At 42.2% G+C, this 17,118-nt stretch overlaps 1 protein-coding gene across 4 annotated transcripts in view; it reads right to left on the minus strand.

The window, feature by feature from the left end:
* The window catches only part of C30H19orf18 (chromosome 30 C19orf18 homolog), a 47,825-nt gene that overhangs the window by 16,137 nt on the left and 14,570 nt on the right, over positions 1-17,118 (minus strand). Inside the window, exons 2-3 of one of the 4 annotated variants that reach the window (XM_076927532.1) lie at positions 12,159-12,991; positions 8,667-8,747 (exon numbers count right to left, since the gene is read on the minus strand). The exons of 1 other annotated variant lie outside the window; for it this stretch is intronic. Coding sequence is in view for 1 of the 3 variants with exons in the window: in XM_076927530.1 (XP_076783645.1) it covers positions 80-200 (121 nt within the window). In the remaining 2 variants the exon portion in view is untranslated. Of the gene's footprint in view, positions 1-79; positions 4,285-8,666; positions 8,748-12,158; positions 12,992-17,118 lie in introns of those variants that run through there. 2 more of the 4 variants (XM_076927530.1, XM_076927533.1) reach the window with 2 other exon arrangements.

Below are 17,118 nucleotides of genomic sequence, written 5' to 3' on the forward strand. Positions count from 1 at the left end.
TGTGATTAACTTTTTCTGTTTCCCTGAAAAAAAAAGACTTTATCTCCCCTGAAATAAGAAAGGCCATTGCTGAAATTACCTGAGTCTGTTGTTTTCTCAACAGTATAAAGGTCATCTGCATAAGGCAAGCAGACATGAAATAGGCATTCCAATAAAAACCAAAATAAAAACATAGAAGAACTCCAAACCTTGTGCATCATTCTACCATTATCAGTTCTTTTTCATACACAAGAAAGAAGGACTTATCTAACTGCCCAGTGGCTGGAGCAGCGGAATGTTTGAGGTCTGAGTTAGAGCCCCCAGTGTGAGGTCAGCTTATTCTAACTGCCCTGGAATTCCTTCACAGAACTTGGGTAGCCAAGGTGACTGAAATAAGCCAGGTGTCCTAACTGTGAGGCAGACAGGGATGAGAGCAGGTTTAAGCCTTCAGGGAAAAATGCAGATTAGGGAGAAGGCAGGCAGGAATTTTGATTCAGTGTGGTATGTGAAGAGAAAGTGACAGAATGTAGCAAGACAGGAAACCAGCTAGACAAAGTCAAAACTCTGCATCTCAATGTCTGATGTCAACTTGGTCTTCAGATCTCTAATGCCTTTTTCATCTTTGTTGACTGCAACAAACTTTTTTCTCCTGGGCTGGTTCCACTCCCTGTTAGTAGCTTTCCTCAGTAGATAGCCCATGACTCTGGTATCTCAAATACCTTGGAGTCTCCAAGGCAACTTCAGTGTTACAGCTTCTTGTTTCAATGTTTGGGATCCACACATAATCTTCTCCTTCCTACAAAGGGCTGATGTCACTTCTTTTAGCTCTGCCCTCTCTAGCACTCTAAGCTCAGGTTGATCCACTCCACTGTCGCTGTCGTTCTTGGTGATCATCCTGTGGTACTGGCATCTCTGATACATTGAGGACTTCAGCTGCAACTAGGCTTCACCAATAGCCTCTTATAGGCTCTCTTCATGGTACCAAGCCTCAACGCCTTTGTATGATTCCTTCAGTCTTGGGCCATCAGCTGCAACTGAGCCTGCACCTTGATGGCCTTCCAGGGCCTCTCACAGTGCCACGCCTCAGCTGCTCTTCATGACCTCTTTATGCCTTCAAAACCCGGGTGATTCTTACACATTACCAAGTATGGTTACTGCAGGAGGTACAGCTTTGGCTATCTTTGGAACACCTATTCTTTGTGCATTCAGAAAACACTTTACAGATAACTGTAGGGACTGTAGAGTGAAAAATCATAAAGGCCATTTTATGAAATGTGTGTAGATATTTCGCCTTAGACCTTGGGCAGAAAAGTGCAGATTCCAGAACAAGGAACTGAATGTAAGATTTTCACCACCCCAGGACACATTCCAGGTGAATGTGAATCAAGCCTCAAACAATAGGCCGAAACTAATAATAATAACAGGGCCCTTTCCCTAACCTAAATAGTTAAAAGTGCCTGCCAGCAGGTTTGGGCCCATCTAATTAGTTACAGAGGAGGGGGAGTTACAAGACAAAGGCCTGTTAAGAACATCCCAGAAACTGACTGGCCAAGGGAGGAACTACACCCTGCCCCCATGGTACGGCCTGCTAGAGTTAAAAAAAAAAAGTAAAACAACCAATCCTGTGCACCCTCGCGAAAGTTCACTTTTTCCCCACCCCGCCCATATATAAGCGCTATGCCCCTGAGCCACGAGGTCAATCCCTCCATCCCCTATGTGAGATATGGGGATATGGGCTGGCCCAGAGCTCTGATTTAATAAACCACCTCATGTGCTTTACAGCAAGACGGTCTCTCGTGTGTCCTTTGAGTGTGTGCTATCCTGTGACTTAAGTGGACCTCCCTTCTGGGGAGTCCCGGACCTTTCAGGACAAGAGAAAGCCCTATGTTAGCAAATCCCTGAGTGAATATATGATGTTGACATAGGCATGGCCATTTTAAGGACCTACTGAGGAATAGGCAGGACCCCCTCATTCCCCAGGGGGGAGAGTCTCAGCAACATGGCAAAGCCATCCTCTGATCCAAGTGTGGATATTGACTGTGTGTGTAGAAAATGGTCACCTATGCTTTCTTCAGCCAGATATTCATGAGCGGAAGACTGGTTCTTTACAGAGACTATCCCTACCAAGATCAGATAAAACCATCTCCTTGATCCATTCATATAATATAAACCCTGCCTCCTTATCTGTGTATAGTAGCCCTGTCTCCCATTCAGTTGCATGCAATTACTCCACCTCTCAGTTTAACCCTACTTATGCACTTGTGTTCACTTAGCTCACAGGTAGCTGAGATTTCTCCAGCCAAGAGCCAGACCACCCAATGCCAGCTTTTCTGTGTATACCTGTATCTGACTGTTTTTCTTCATTCCCTCACTGATCCCACTCAGGTCTGTCCCTGGAGCTATGCTAGATGCATCAGGTGAACAATTAAAGGAGTTATCTCTCACTAAGTCTCTTCTCAGAAGTCATGAGTTGCCTATAGTTTTTTTTTTTCCTAGGGATAGGATCTGGTGACATTTTCTGTCTTCCAGGTTGGCATGTCTATTGATATTGCCATTGTTCAGGTCTTGTTTTTAAAGCCTTGTTTTACATCTAGGAGAGATGGTCTCACAGTAAACTTCCTAATATTCTGCTTCTTACAAGTTCTCTGTTCTTTCTTCTGTGATGTTTCCTGAGCCATAGATACAGAGGCTGTGATGTAGTGTTGAGGTTTCATCTGTTACTAAGCATTGCAATGCTAAATTCTGTATCCCAAGGTCCAGTTGCCCCCAGACAAGTGAATTTCCACATATACAGCTTTTGCTGTGCAAATCTTGCTCCTTAATTGAAAACTATTGGTTAATATAGATGCTTACAGCCTGCAGATGGGCAGAAGCTGGGCAGGGCTTCAGTTCCCAGGCATGGCTTCTGAGGTAAAGACCATGAAGAAGAGAGAGGAGGACTAAGTAAGAAGGCACCATCGTGTGGTCATGTGAGGTCATGGTTTTGAGGGTTGGCGTGTTGGAATAGGAGCAGCCCAGGTAGAACATGGAAAGTGCTATCTCACGATTATTGACAGAGAAGTAGACAAAATAGCATACAAGGTTGATATCTGCCCAGCTCTACTGCCTTTGAGGCTTAAAATAAATATAAAGGTTTTGTGTCTTTTATTTGGGAACTAAATGAACTAGACGTAGCCATTGGGGCTAGAAGACTCTTTGTTGATCTTTGCTGTATGTGCAGCTGCGGCTTTCTGTAATTGGCTCTTTATTTGCTAAAAAGAAAATCTTCTTTGATGAGAAGTGAGAGATACAATTATCTGTGGGTATAAGGTTAATATTTATAATGTAGTAAGGAATTATACTGACCTAGCAAAAAGGCAACAGTAGATACATGACCTCACTAGCCCCAGGAAGTTGGCTCAGATCCTAGTACATGCTTTCCTTCGTGTTGAGTGGGTCCTTCAGTCCAATAGACATCTGGTGGTTACTACCAACCTGCAAATGCCTCTAGGGCACCTTTGTGTATATCTCGCCTTACTGATCATTGTTACGACTACTGACTGTTTTCTTCCCTGACAGCCTGCATAATACTTTTTGGAACTATGAAAGCTAGACCTCAGGAAAAAAGGCTTTCAGATTAGAAACGGCTTGAATCAATCATTTAAGTCCTGTGTTCTAAGGGTGCAGTGTCTTCATCAGTAAGGACTTACAAGGAAATCAGGCCAGGACCTCAAGGCAGGAAGTTAGAGGCAGAAACTGGACTAGAAGTCATAGAGGGATGTTACTTACGAGCTTTGCTGACCTTGACTTGCTCAGCCTGCTTTTTTATACTATCCAGGATGCCCTGTCCACTGCTAGCACCATAAATAGTCGGGCCCTCCTACATGAATCATTAATCAAAAGAAATGCCATACACTTTGCTTATAGGCCAATGTTATGTAGGCATTTTCTCCATTAAGACTGCATCTTCTCAGATATATCTAGGTTTGTGTGGAGTTGACAAAAACCAACCAACACAATGCCACACAGCAACTACTGTTGGATAATATTCATGCCACTCAGGAGGCTGGGAAAGCCTCCCCTGATGTGGACTCCCTTTGTAAACTTTGTATAATTTATAAACTTTGTAACAAGGCAGGAAAATGGCCAGGCCCTGGCCTAAGAGCTCCAGCAGCCAGACATCCCTCAGACCTCCCTGTTATAACAAAATTTCCAGCCTTTGTAATTTCACAAAGGTCATCTCCAGACCCTCAACAGGACCCTCTCCAGACAATTTTAGGTGAACGCCTGACCAGGAAAAACCCACCAATCCCTGAGCTCCCCAAGTTCAGGACTTGAAATCTCACCAATCCTCACCCTGGAAATCTCTGTTCCCCCTGCCCCCTTAAGACATCCTATATAAAGGCACTTTCTGCTCAGTTCCCTGCTGTCATCTCCCAGGAGCAGAGGCAGCCACCCCTGCATTTCTCCCCCCACCCCCCACCTTGGATCCTCCCAATAAATCTCTTTGGTGAGATTCGCTGCCTGGTGCAAGTCTTTCATCAGAAGCCAAGAAGCAGTAAGAGAAGGAAAGAAGTGAAGATGTGAAGCAGGGCCGAGACCTCTGAGCTCCTGAGATCAGCTGGGGAGACCCTCCCCTGGGAGCTGCAAGGCCTCTGCTGAGAATGCTTCCTCTCAGAACCCATGTGGTTCCTGGGCTCCCATGTTTCAGGATGCTCTTCCACTGAGATACCTTCTACCCTCAGAACCGTGTGGTTCCTGGGCTTCTGAGTCCTAGGACACCTTTCATTCCAAGCAGGAAGGCCAACAACGACTAACCGCCAATAACTCTTTTGGAAGAAGCAGAGGCTCATGAATCCCTCCACAATCACGATTCCCTGAAATGCCAACAGGCCCAATCCTGTACAGATTTTGTACAGGTAACCATAAATGCTGTGAGTTCATGAATACATTCCATTACCTGTGGGTGCAGCCATCATTTGGGATCTGTGTTCCCTGTAAAATCATCCTCCCTACCTGATGACTGAGTTTAGGGCATATATGTGTCTGCACAGTGACGGGACCGTGCAGCAGCAAGGTCTTGGTGTTAGAGTTGGCCAATCTAACTTGTTGCTGGAATTTAATGCGCAAGAGAGAGCCAGGGCTTTCCTCTTACGCTGCGTACTCTGGTTCCATTTAAACTTAACCGAGACAAAATTATGCGGACATTTAAGAACTTTCTTTATGTAATAGACTTTGAAGGACTAATGATTGGAAGGTTTCCCAGAACAAGCATTTAAAGGTACACCCGTACATAATCCTAGCACTTAAAAGATGGAAGCAATAGGAGTTCAGGGTCATGCTCCACGATTCACATGTTCAAGGTTACACTTTGAGGAATTGGGGGGGGGGGGTTGGGAGATGGAGGAGAAAAGACAGAAAACATATTCCTCCCAACCCTCCACACACTTTTTTAAAAAAACAAACGAAGAACTAGGCATAACTCGAAAAGAATGTATATATATATATAAGAAAATATAGGCATGGTGGTGCATGACTTTAAGAGGCAGGTGGAGCTCTGTGTTGGAGGCCAGCCTAGTGTATATAGTGCATTCCAGGCAAGTAGAGCTTCATAGAAAGACCCTATCTCAAAACTACCCAACCAACCAAACAAACAAAAAAGCAAAACAAAACAAAAACACAAAAAATCAAACCAAGCAACCAACCAAACAAAAAAGCAAAACAAAACAAAAACACAAAAAATCAAACCAAGCAACCAAACAAACAAAAAACCCCAACTAAACAACCAACCAACCAACCAACCAACCAACCAACCAACCAAACCAAACAGAAAAAATAAAAGGCAAGAAAGAAAATGGGTACTAGGCAGGTGGTGGTGGTACACGCCTAACACTGGGGAGGAATAGGTAGGAAGAGTCTTGATTTGAGCCCAGTACAGCCAGGGTTACAAACATTGCCATGAGAAAATAAATAAATAAATAAGAAAGAAAGAAAGAAAGAAAAGAAATAAAGAAAGAAAGAAAGAAAAGAAAGAGACAATCCACAATTGCTAGTTCTCACCAGGCTGATGATGTAGTGGGAAAAGACCAAAAATAAGCTATATCCTTAAAGAGACAGAGACCACCAGGTGTAGAAAAGCAGGCTCTGCCCTTCCTCCACTCCCCGCACCCCCCTTGAAGCTAGGACTTTATGCAGAAGCAGCAAGTGCTCTGTTACAGAGCTACAGTCCCAGCAGACAGCAGGTCCTTTCATTCTCAGCCTCTCAGCCCAGGAGCTTCCTTTGTTCTCTGCTGGCCTCTTCCCCACCAGTCTCTGCATCAGTGGGTCTGACAATGACAGTAGTGACACAACTGATGCTCTCTCTGGGTCTGGGCTGGGCATTTCCAGGTTCTTGGCCTCTCTTTCAAATAATTGAAATTAAGAGCTCACAGAAAAAAGTAAGATAATGTTATCTGAAGAAAAGTGACATCAAAGACTATGTAGGTATATTATTAAAGGGTCACAGTAGGTCATGGGAGTGAAGATTCTGTGTCCAGACTGTTGTTCAGGGCTTCCTTTTATAGGGCTCAAGAGAAAGGGGGTGCTGGTTACTAGAGGTGTAGTCTGAGTGGTTCTCTACTTTGATTGATAGAGTAAGTCATATCTTCATTTTCTTTACTATGCGTGTTCTTTTTATAATGCATCTGATTTTAAACATAAGTGTTCCTGATTATGTATAAGCATAAAGCGGTAAATAGGAAGTGCTTCATATATATATATATATATATATATATATATATATATATATGTGTGTGTGTGTGTGTGTGTGTGTGTGTGTGTGTGTGTGTGTGTGTGTGTGTCTGTGTGTGTGTTGAGAGTATCCTTCAACAGAAACTGTCTAATTTGTACATTACCAAGGACAGGGAAACTACTGTTCAGAGATGGAAGCATGGGTATCCGGATGTAGATAGAGGTTCTGAGGTTACGAGGGGCATTGTTTGGAGATCTGTGTGTATAGTATGTGAAACTGAAGGAACAAGGCTGCCGAGTGTGCTATTACAAGAGGACTGTGTGTACACAATCCCAAACCAAACAGGAGAGGGGGAGTCTCAGGTCACTAAACTATCTCCTATGCTTACCTGTATCAGTATCAAGCAGTGCGGTGGTTTGAATGAGAAATTTCCCCATAGTTTCAGGTGATGCTCTTTAGGGTGCAACCTTGCTGGAGGAGGTACGACACTAGGACCTGTGGAAGGTCCTTGCGACCACCAGAGCCAGCAAAGTAATGATCCACAGGAGGCAGAAGGGTAGCTCAGTACAATAGCGCTAAGTAGCTAGTGTTGGTTCAAACGCTGGAAGTCTGACTTCAAATGGTTTATTTTAGGCATATCAAAGCACAGCACAATTTGGTGAAAGCTTTGGTGGTGATGATCAGGCAGCTTGGGCTTGATGGAACCACTAGAGTAGAGCTGCAAGAGCACCAGTAAAGCACGTGGTTGTTAAAAATGGGCTAACAGCCACTCAAGCTATTGGCAGCTTCTCTCACATTGCAGAGCCACTGTAGAAGCTATTCAAAAAAATTTTCATAAAGGATCTTATTTTGAATTTGGAAATAAAAGACATTGAGGCAGAGGCAGGTGGATTTCTGAGTTCGAGGCTAGCCTGGTCTACAGAGTGAGTTCCAGGACAGCCAGGGCTATACAGAGAAACCCTGTCTCGAAAAACCAAAAAAAAAAAAAAAAAAAAAAAAAGACATTGGAAAAATGAATGCAGAAAATATTCTAGTAATCCTACCCCTTACCTTTGCATATGATGTAAAAAAAAGGAAAACCCTGGGCTAGAGAATGTTGATCCAAATTTGACAAGGATAGTACTTCTTTAAGCTCCCACAGGAACAACACCCAGCCCTAGAATTGAGGTAGAAATTGACCCAGATAACCTAACAAGATTCAAAATCAATATCTAGTCATTCAGGAGGACCAGCAGGATCAAATGCAGTGGGGTTAAATTCCTTAGCTTTATATATAAGATTGATATAAAAAGATGGACATCCTATGTTAAGCTAAAAACTATTCTTTTAGTTTTTGAACAGTGGTTCTCAACCCATGGGTCACAACCCCTTTGGGGTCAGATATTCTGCATATCAGATATATACATTATAATTCACAACAGTAGTCAAATTACAGTTATTAAGTAGCAATGAAATGATTTTATGGTTGGGGGGTCACCACAACATGAGGAAATAAAATTAAAATAAATTAAAATGAAAGGGTTGCAGCATTAGGAAGGTTGAGAAGCACTGCTTTAGAGTCATTCTAGATACTAAGGCAGATCATTCCCTTAGTATCATTGTCCTAGTTTGGGTTGCATTGCTCTGAAGAGACAACTGATCAAGGCAACTCTTAGAAAGGACCACATTTAATTGGGACTGGCTTTACAGATTCAGAGGTTCAGTCCGTTATCATCATGACAGGAGGCCTGATAATGTCTAGGCAGACAGTAGCTGAGAGTTCTGCATCTTGATCCAATTGCAACCAGGAGAGACTGTCTCTTCTGCACTGGGTGGAACTTGGGAACTAAGAGCCCTCAAACCCACCTACACTGTGACACATTTCCTCCAACAAGGCTACCTCTCCTAATAGTGCCACTTCCCATGGGTTAAGCGTATTCAAACTACCACAGTCATCAAGGGGAATGCCCCCCACACTAGTCAATGTCTAGTGACTCACCATTACAAGATGTTGGAGGCCAATAGGATTCCTTAAAGATTCTTCTGGCACTGTGCAGTATTTTTCAGGACTTTTGTATAACTTGTGGGGAAGAGATACATTAGTACAACAAATGCAAGCCGTGCTTACTACTGCTACCAATGAATCATCTGCTATTATAAGAAAATATAACCCCCCCCAACTGGGGTCACGGATCAAGGGTCATCCGTACAGTCTTTATAACTACAGTGGATCTCTGATGACATACTATGAATTGAACAATGGCTCCTTCATGATGAAAAATTAAAACAGATAGAACCTCTAGTATAGGACCAATTGCAACTAGGACATATAGAATCCTTGGAGCTCCACTAGTTTTTGTAATTCATAAAAGAGCAAAGAATAAAATTTAACTATTAAATGATCTGAGGGTCATAAATGCTACTATAAAAACAATGGTGGCCCTCTGAGTCCCCTAGGGCATTACTATACTTGACTTAAAAGACTGTGTTTACTCTTTTCCTTTGCATCCTGAAGATTTTGCATTGTTAGTCCCTACTTTAAACAATCAGCAGCCATTGACACAATAACAGTGGAAAGTTTTACAACAAGGGATGAAAACTAGCCCCACTATATGTCAATGTTATCTTCATAAAGCATTTAAGCTGGTGCTTATTTAATTTCCTAAAATATTGCTCATTCATTATGGGATGATCCTCTCCTCTTTCAGTCATGTAGTGAATACTTAAATCAATGCCGGGTTTTCATGGTAAGCAAACTAAAAGAGCAAAATTTAAACACAGCTCCAGGTAAAATACAAAAACAATCACCTTGTTGGGCTGTGGTGGCATACACCTTTAATCCCAACACTTGGGACCTAGAGGTAGGCAGATCTCTGTGAGTTCAAGACCAGCCTAGTCTACAGAATGAGTTCCATGACAGAAACCCTGTCTTTTGTTTTGTTTTCTTTTGGTTTGGTTTTTCAAGACAGGGTTTCTCTGTGTAGCCCTGGCTGTCCTAGAACTCACTCTGTAGACCAGGCTGGCCTCGAACTCAGAAATCCACTTGCCTCTGCCTCCCAAGTGCTGGGATTAAAGGTGCTTGCCACCACTGCCCAGCTAGAAACCCTGTCTTGAAAAACAAAACAAAACAAAACAAACAAACAAACATTACCTAATAATTATTTAGGATATATTTAAACAATTCAACAACAAATTTACTACCATCTTAAAATTTTGCAAACAATGTACCCCCAGCTACTTAGGAAAAAAAAACTTCGGGCTAAGTTAAATTTGGTAATTCTCATTTGCATATTACTACTAAGGATTTGATTCTGCTCTTTAAATTGTGTTCTGGAGACTCTTGATGTGGTGATTTGAATATGCTTGGCCCAGGGAGTGGCACTGTTAGGTTTGGCCTTGTTGGAGTAGGTGTGTCACTATGGGCATGGGCTTTAAGACCCTCATTCTAGCTGCCATGAAGCCAGTCTTCTCCCGTTTGCCTTGGGAACAAGATGCTGAACTCTCAGTTCCTCCTGTATCACGCCTGCCTGGGCACTGCCATGCTCTTGCCTTGATGATAGTAGACTGAACCTCTGAACCTGTAAGCCAGCCCCAATTAAGTGTTGTTCTTGTAAGAGTTGCCTTGGTTGTGGTGTCTGTTCACAGTAGTAAAACCCTAAGTAAGATACTTGGTTAAACTCCATAAAAAACAACACTTGAAACAGAGAAAGTTATTGGTATATTAAATAATGCTTCTGCTAAAGCAGTAGGTCATAGAATTAGTCCCCTACTTCCTCATCAGTTGCTCATCTTTCCCCATCATCACTTACAGAAATTCTATATCCACAGGGTAATGGTGTTATAGAAATTTATAATGTCATAATTTGCCACACTGATCCATAACCTCTTATTTACAAGAAATTATAGATTTGATAATGATGGGAAGGGCATGTCTTTTTTGTTTGTTTGTTTGCGAGACAGGGTTTCTCTGTGTAGCCCTGGCTGTCCTGGAACTCACTCTGTAGACCAGGCTGTCCTCTAACTCAGAAATCCACCTGCCTCTGCCTCCCAAGTGCTGGGATCAAAGGTGTGCGCCATCACTGCCCCGCAAGGAAAGGCATGTCTTAAACAACTTACTGGTGAAGAGCCTACAGAAATGTTTGTGCCGGTAAATAAAATGCAGGTTGGTTATTTGCTCCATGATGGTAATAATTGGCAGGCAGCATTAGCATGTTACTTGGGATCTATAGATAATCATCCCGCCCCCAACCCTCCTTTTAAGGTATTTTGAAGACACCTTAAAATACCCCATGGGTATTGCCTAAAATTGTGTCTAAAAATTCTATAGAGACTGTTTTCTATGCTTTTACTGATGGCTCTTCAAAAGGACAAGAAGCTTATGTTTTATATACAAATTTCATATCCTCCACAAAAATGATTGTGCAGACCCATGGTTGTACAGCTCAAGAGCCCCAACTCACTGTAATCAGCCAGGTTTTTTTTGTTTTGTTTTTGTTTTGTTTTGTTTTTTTTTTTTTTGAGACAGGGTTTCTCTGTGTAAGCCTGGCTGTCCTGGGTCTCACTCTGTAGACCAGGCTGGCCTGGAACTCAGAGATCCCTCTGCCTCTGGCTCTCGAGTGCTAGAATTACAGGCGTGCATCACCACTGCCCAGCTAACTAATCAAGTTTTATTAGATGTTTCTCAGCCACTGAATATTTTAACTGGTTCTGGATATCGTACTTAGACCATTGTTTTAGAAACTGCAAGACTTAAACCCAACCCTACTGCTAATGTTATTTCATGATTTCTCTTGCTTCAAGTGTCTGTAAGAAAATGACCTGAAGTTTTTTGTAACTCAGAATGTTCATTCTTATCTGGCAGTTCCCTGAACATCCAGGAATGCTCTAGCTGATGCACTTGCCTCATCCTCACCACCAATACTTTCCAGGCGGCTCAAAATTCTCATGAACTTCTTCACCTTCGTGTTCTTCTGTCACACCACTGCCCTCTACTGGTGGAATTGTTTCTCAAGGGTTAAAATCTAACAGAATTTGGACATTTCAAATATGTTCATGTGACCGTTAATACTTTTTCTTTTTTTAAAAAAAATTTTATTGGATATTTTATTACATTTCAGACGTAATTCCCTTTCCTCATATCACCCCCACCAAGGAACCTCCTATCCCATCCCTGCTCCTTCTGTTTCTATGAGGATATGCCACCCTCCCACTCCCACCTCCCCACCCACGATTTTCCCCACACTGGAGCATCCAGCCTTCACTGGACCAAGGACTTCCTCACCCATCTATGCCTGACAATGTTATCCTCCCCTATGTATACAACTGGGGCCATGGGTCCTTCCCTATTTGCTCCCAGGCCAGTGATTTAGACCATGGGAACTCTGGTTCATTGGTATTGTTGCTCTCCCCTTGGGGCCACAAGCCCTTTCAACTCCTTCAGTCTTCTCTCTAACTCCTCCATTGGGAACCCCATGATCAGCTCAATGGTTACCTGTGAGCCTCCGCCTCTGTATATTTCAGGCTCTGGCAGACCTCTAAGGAGACAGCTATATCAGGCTCCTGTCAGCATGCACTTCCCGTCATCCACATCCGCCTCTACGTTTGGTGACTGCACAAGAGATGGATGGCTCAGGCCTTAAGAGCACTGACTGCTCTTCCAGAGGTCCTGAGCAACCACATGGTGGCTCACAACCATCTGTAATGGGATCCAACGTCCTCTTCTTGTGTGTCTGAAGACAGCTACAGTGTTGATACTTTTTCTAACATGATTGTTACTTCTGCTCACAAGGATAAAACAATCTTGTATGTCATTAGTCATTTATTATACTCCGTTTTCTTTCTAGGACTCTTCTTACAACTGAAAACTGATAGTAGTCCTGCTTATTCTAGCAAACGCTTGAAGAAATCTTGCAAATTACGGAATAGTAATCGTATTACTAGAATCCTTTACAATTTGCAGGGTAAAGTTATTTTGGAATGACATCATCAAATACCTAAATTACAAAATTTAAAAATAAAAATGGGGGTATATACAGCCACCTAAATCCCCATATACCATGTTACATTCAACAATGCTAACTTCAATTTTTCCACCTTAATTAACTAGTTGATTAATTTTCATTTCATGTGTATTGGTGTTTTGCCTGCATGTATATTTGTATGAGGATGTAAGATCTTGGAGTTACAGAGAGTTGTAAGTTGCCCTGTGGGTGCTGGGATTTGAACCTGGCTCCTCTGGAAGAGCAGTCAGTGTCCTTAACTGCTGAGCCATCTTTCCAGCTCTCATTTTCTTTACTTCATAAGGATAATGCTGCTTCTGTTGTCCTGAAGGAGACATAGCATAAAGGATATGTTAAATTCTAAACTCACCCATGGAAAGAGTCAGATCAGACCAGGGTTATTCATCCCATCTTTTGAAGGAACAACCCTGTGCATTTAACTTTCCTGGTCCCTCTAGTGCAGTGACTCTCAACCTGTGGATTGGGACCCTTTTAGGGGTGGATATGAGATATCCTGCTGATCAGATATTTACATGATGATTCATAACAGTGACAAAATTACAGTTTTGGAGTAGCAACAAAATAACCTTGTGTTTAGGGGTCACCACAACAGGAGAAAATGTATTAAAGGGTTGTGGCATCAGGAAGGCTGAGAACCACTGCACTAGAACTTATCTGTGAGTACAAGGACCTCTGTATCTCTTAGAGGGGGCAAGTTTTGAAAATTTACATACTTGCACCACTTCTAGCTGCCTCTCACTGCTTTATGCTCTCCAGCTGGTAAAGATGTGAGGTCTCAGCTTCCTGCTCCAGTGGCCTTGCTGTCTGTCCCTTCCCATATGCCTCTGTTCTACTGTCACAGACCCTTATTCCTCTGAAACTACAAGGCAAAATAAATGACCTCTTCTTTAAGTTGCCCTTGGTCATGGTGTTTTATCACAGCATCAGAAAATACAGGCAGAGAAGAAGGTGTAAGGTGTGAGACAAAAATTATATGAGGATGTTGATGACTCGGCTTGCTTCTGGCCGACCTGAGCCTCTGTCTGAGCTGAGCAGGTTTTTGTCTCAGGCCTTTGTCTAGTCCGGAACATGGCAGATGCTTAAAGACAAGCCAGATTGGGTGCAGCCATTTTAAATATTCCCCTCAACAAAAAACATAGCTCCCCCACAACACTAAGCACATTCCAATAGTTTCTCCCTAGTATGAGTTCTCTCACACTCTATAAGCTGAGAGCTCCCCATGAAGACTTTAATACAGTGAGTGTTTTTTTTTCATTTGTTTGTTTGTTTGTTTTTGTTTCTCTGTGTAGCCCTGGCTGTTCTGTTTCTCTGTAGACCAGGCTGGCCTTGATTTCACAGATACCCAACTGCTTCTACTTCTCCAGTGCTGGGATTAAAGGCATGCACCACCACTGCCTAGCCAGTGAGTGTATTGTCAAGACTGACTTCTTCCTTGTATGCTTTTACAAATGTCTACAGAGTTGAATGCTTCAGATGAAGGGCTTTCTATATTGGTTACTCTCATACTGCTTCCATTTGTGTGTCATTTTATATGCAGTGAAGTCAGAACTTTGACTGCTTTTCTTAACTTTTATTTTTTATGAGTATGGTTGTTTTGCTTATATGTATGCCTGTGCACCATACGTGTACCTAGTGCACTCAGAAACCAGACAAGGACATCTGATCTCCGGGGTCTGGAGTTTCCTATGGCTGTCAGCTGCCATGTGGATGCTGGGTCCAGGTCCTCTGGAAAAGCAGATAGTGCTCTTAATCACTGAGCCATCTCTCCAGACCCAAAGGACTTTCTACAGTGAGCATCCTTATAAGGTTTCTTTGAAGTATGAACTCTCTGATGTACAATAAGGATAAAATTCCATTAAAGTGTTACCCAGAGCCATAACAATTATCCCACTTTTCTCCTATGTGAGTAGGGCGATGCCTAGTGAGGTTAGAGATCTGAGTAAAGGATTTCCCACACTGATCACATTAATAGACCTTCTCTTCAGTATGACTCCTCTGATGTACATACAGTAAGATCATAGCTCTGGCCAAAAGATATCTAGCATCAAAGTATGCTCACAGGGCTCCCCCCAACCTAATTTCTTTTTTTTTTTTTTTGGTGTACAACACACTTAGAATGATGATTGACTATACAACTGTGTGTGTGTGTGTTTTCCAGTTTGAATAGCCGTGGCAAAGACATCAGAGCTCTTGCTCACAGCCAGATAAAACCACTCCAGGGTCACTTCCTTCCATATGTACAAGGTGTGAGCTCTCAGAATGGGCTTCTCCACAAATTCTCTCAAAGGCCTCATTTCATGTTCTTATAAGATCATCTTATGATTATTGAGGTTTCCATATTCCTCATGGTCATTACTAATCTCCATTGGAAAAATTCTGCCATGAAAAGGAAAGGAGGCTTAAGAGTTATCACTGAGGGTGGGGTGGGGAGAGGGAATGGCTCAATGGTTAAGAGCCAGGATACTGTTCCAGAGGACCTGGGTTCAATTCCCAGAACCTATATCATGACTCAAAACAGTCCTAAATTTTTCTTTTGACACAACTGTTTTAACCTCAGTTCCAGGGGATTCAAAACTCTCTCTGACCTCCATGGGTACTGCACACACGTGGTTCACAGACATACATACAGGTAAGACACACATACACATAAAATAAAAAATAATTTTTTGAAAAGTCACTACTGGGCTGGGCAGTGGTGGTACATGCCTTTAATCCCAGCACTTTGGAGGCTGAGGTAGGTGGATTTCTGTGGGTTCAAGGCCAGCCTGGTGTACAGAGTGAGTTCCAGGACAGCCAGGGCTACACAGAGATACGCTGTCTTGAAAAACAAAACAAAAAGTCATTACTGATATATTTAGTATATTGATAAAAATAGAAAATTCTCAGCATTTGTAAGTTTATTCAAATGTTAAGGCACTTGGTTCTCACACAGTGGTACTTTTTCACAGGGCTTCAGACCTGTCCAGACTTTGTGATGGTCACTGAAAACAAAAATCTGTTTGGAGTTTTTAAACTTGTGAGCTGAGCTTATGATAATGTGTTTGTCAGGATGGCTTTATCCCAACTCCCCAAACAGGTTGTTACCCCCTGCAAACACACAGACCACTCCTGCCAGGGAAGCAGGTAGGCTGTCTGTAGATATTTCCCTCTCCTTCTGTTCCTCTCTCAACCCCAGCACTATAGTAGACCTTTTGGGATGTCTTTTCTTTACCATCTCTCTATTCCAAGGAGATGAAATAAGAAGACCCTGGTTAAAAACTGTGGTCTCAGCACTCCTGTGAACCCCCCTTCAGTCTCCTAGCCTATCCCTATTCCCACGTGTCAGCCCCAAAAACCCAGAAATACATTGTAGTTAGGACACTCAGTAAACGCAGATATCTGATCTAAAGAGTATTTTCTTCCAGGCAACACACAGACATCACTCTCTTCAAAATCTAGAGAGAAACCAGAAACCAAGGGAAAAAATATTCACCCAACATAGACAAATCAAAATCAGCACCTGAACCTATAATCATCTCAATCCCTGATGCCTAGAAGCCAGTGTAAAAACATAATCAACAACAACCAGGTCAATATATTTTTACTAGAGAGCCCCAGCTGTCTCACAACAGCAGGCCCTGAATATTTTAACATAGCTGAAGCACAAGAAAAAGACCTTAAACTTTCCTGTATGAAGATGGTAGAGGTCTTTAAAGAGGAAATGAATAAATATGAAATCTATGAAAACGCAAACAAACTGTAAGAAAATGAATAAAACTCTCCAGAACCTGAAAATAGAAATAGAATCAATAAAGAAAACCCAAACTGAGGAACTCAGAAAATGAAAAATATAGGAACTTGGAGAGGAACTACAGAGGCAAGCTTCACCAGCAGACTAATGAAGAGAGAATCTCAGGCACTGAAGATATGGTAGGAAAAAATAGAGACACCAGTCAAAGAAAATGTTAAATCTAAAACCCCTCTGTCAGAAAACACCCAGGAAACCTGGGACACTATGAAAAGACAAAACCCAAGAATATTAGGAATAAAAGAAGGAGAAGAAGCACAGAGCAAAGGCACAGAAAATGTTTTCAACAAAATCATAGAAGAAAGTTTCCCTAATCTAAAGAAGAAGATGCCTATCAAAGTACAAGAAGCATACAGAACACCAAACAGACTGGACCAGTAAAGAAAGTCCCCTTGGCACACAATAATCAAAACACTAAACCATACAGAACAACAACAACAACAACAACAACAACAACAAACAACAACAACAACAAACAACAACAACAAAGAACATTAAATCTGTGAGGGAAAAAAAGAACAAGTAACAGATAAAGACAAATCTATTAGAATTACACCTGACTTCTCAATGGAGACAGTAAAAGCCAGAAGGACCTGGACAGATGTACTGCAGACTCTAAGTACCACAGATGCCAGCCCAGACTA

The sequence above is a fragment of the Arvicanthis niloticus genome, chromosome 30 (genome assembly GCF_011762505.2).
Source record: "Arvicanthis niloticus isolate mArvNil1 chromosome 30, mArvNil1.pat.X, whole genome shotgun sequence".
Taxonomy (NCBI): Eukaryota; Metazoa; Chordata; class Mammalia; order Rodentia; family Muridae; genus Arvicanthis; species Arvicanthis niloticus.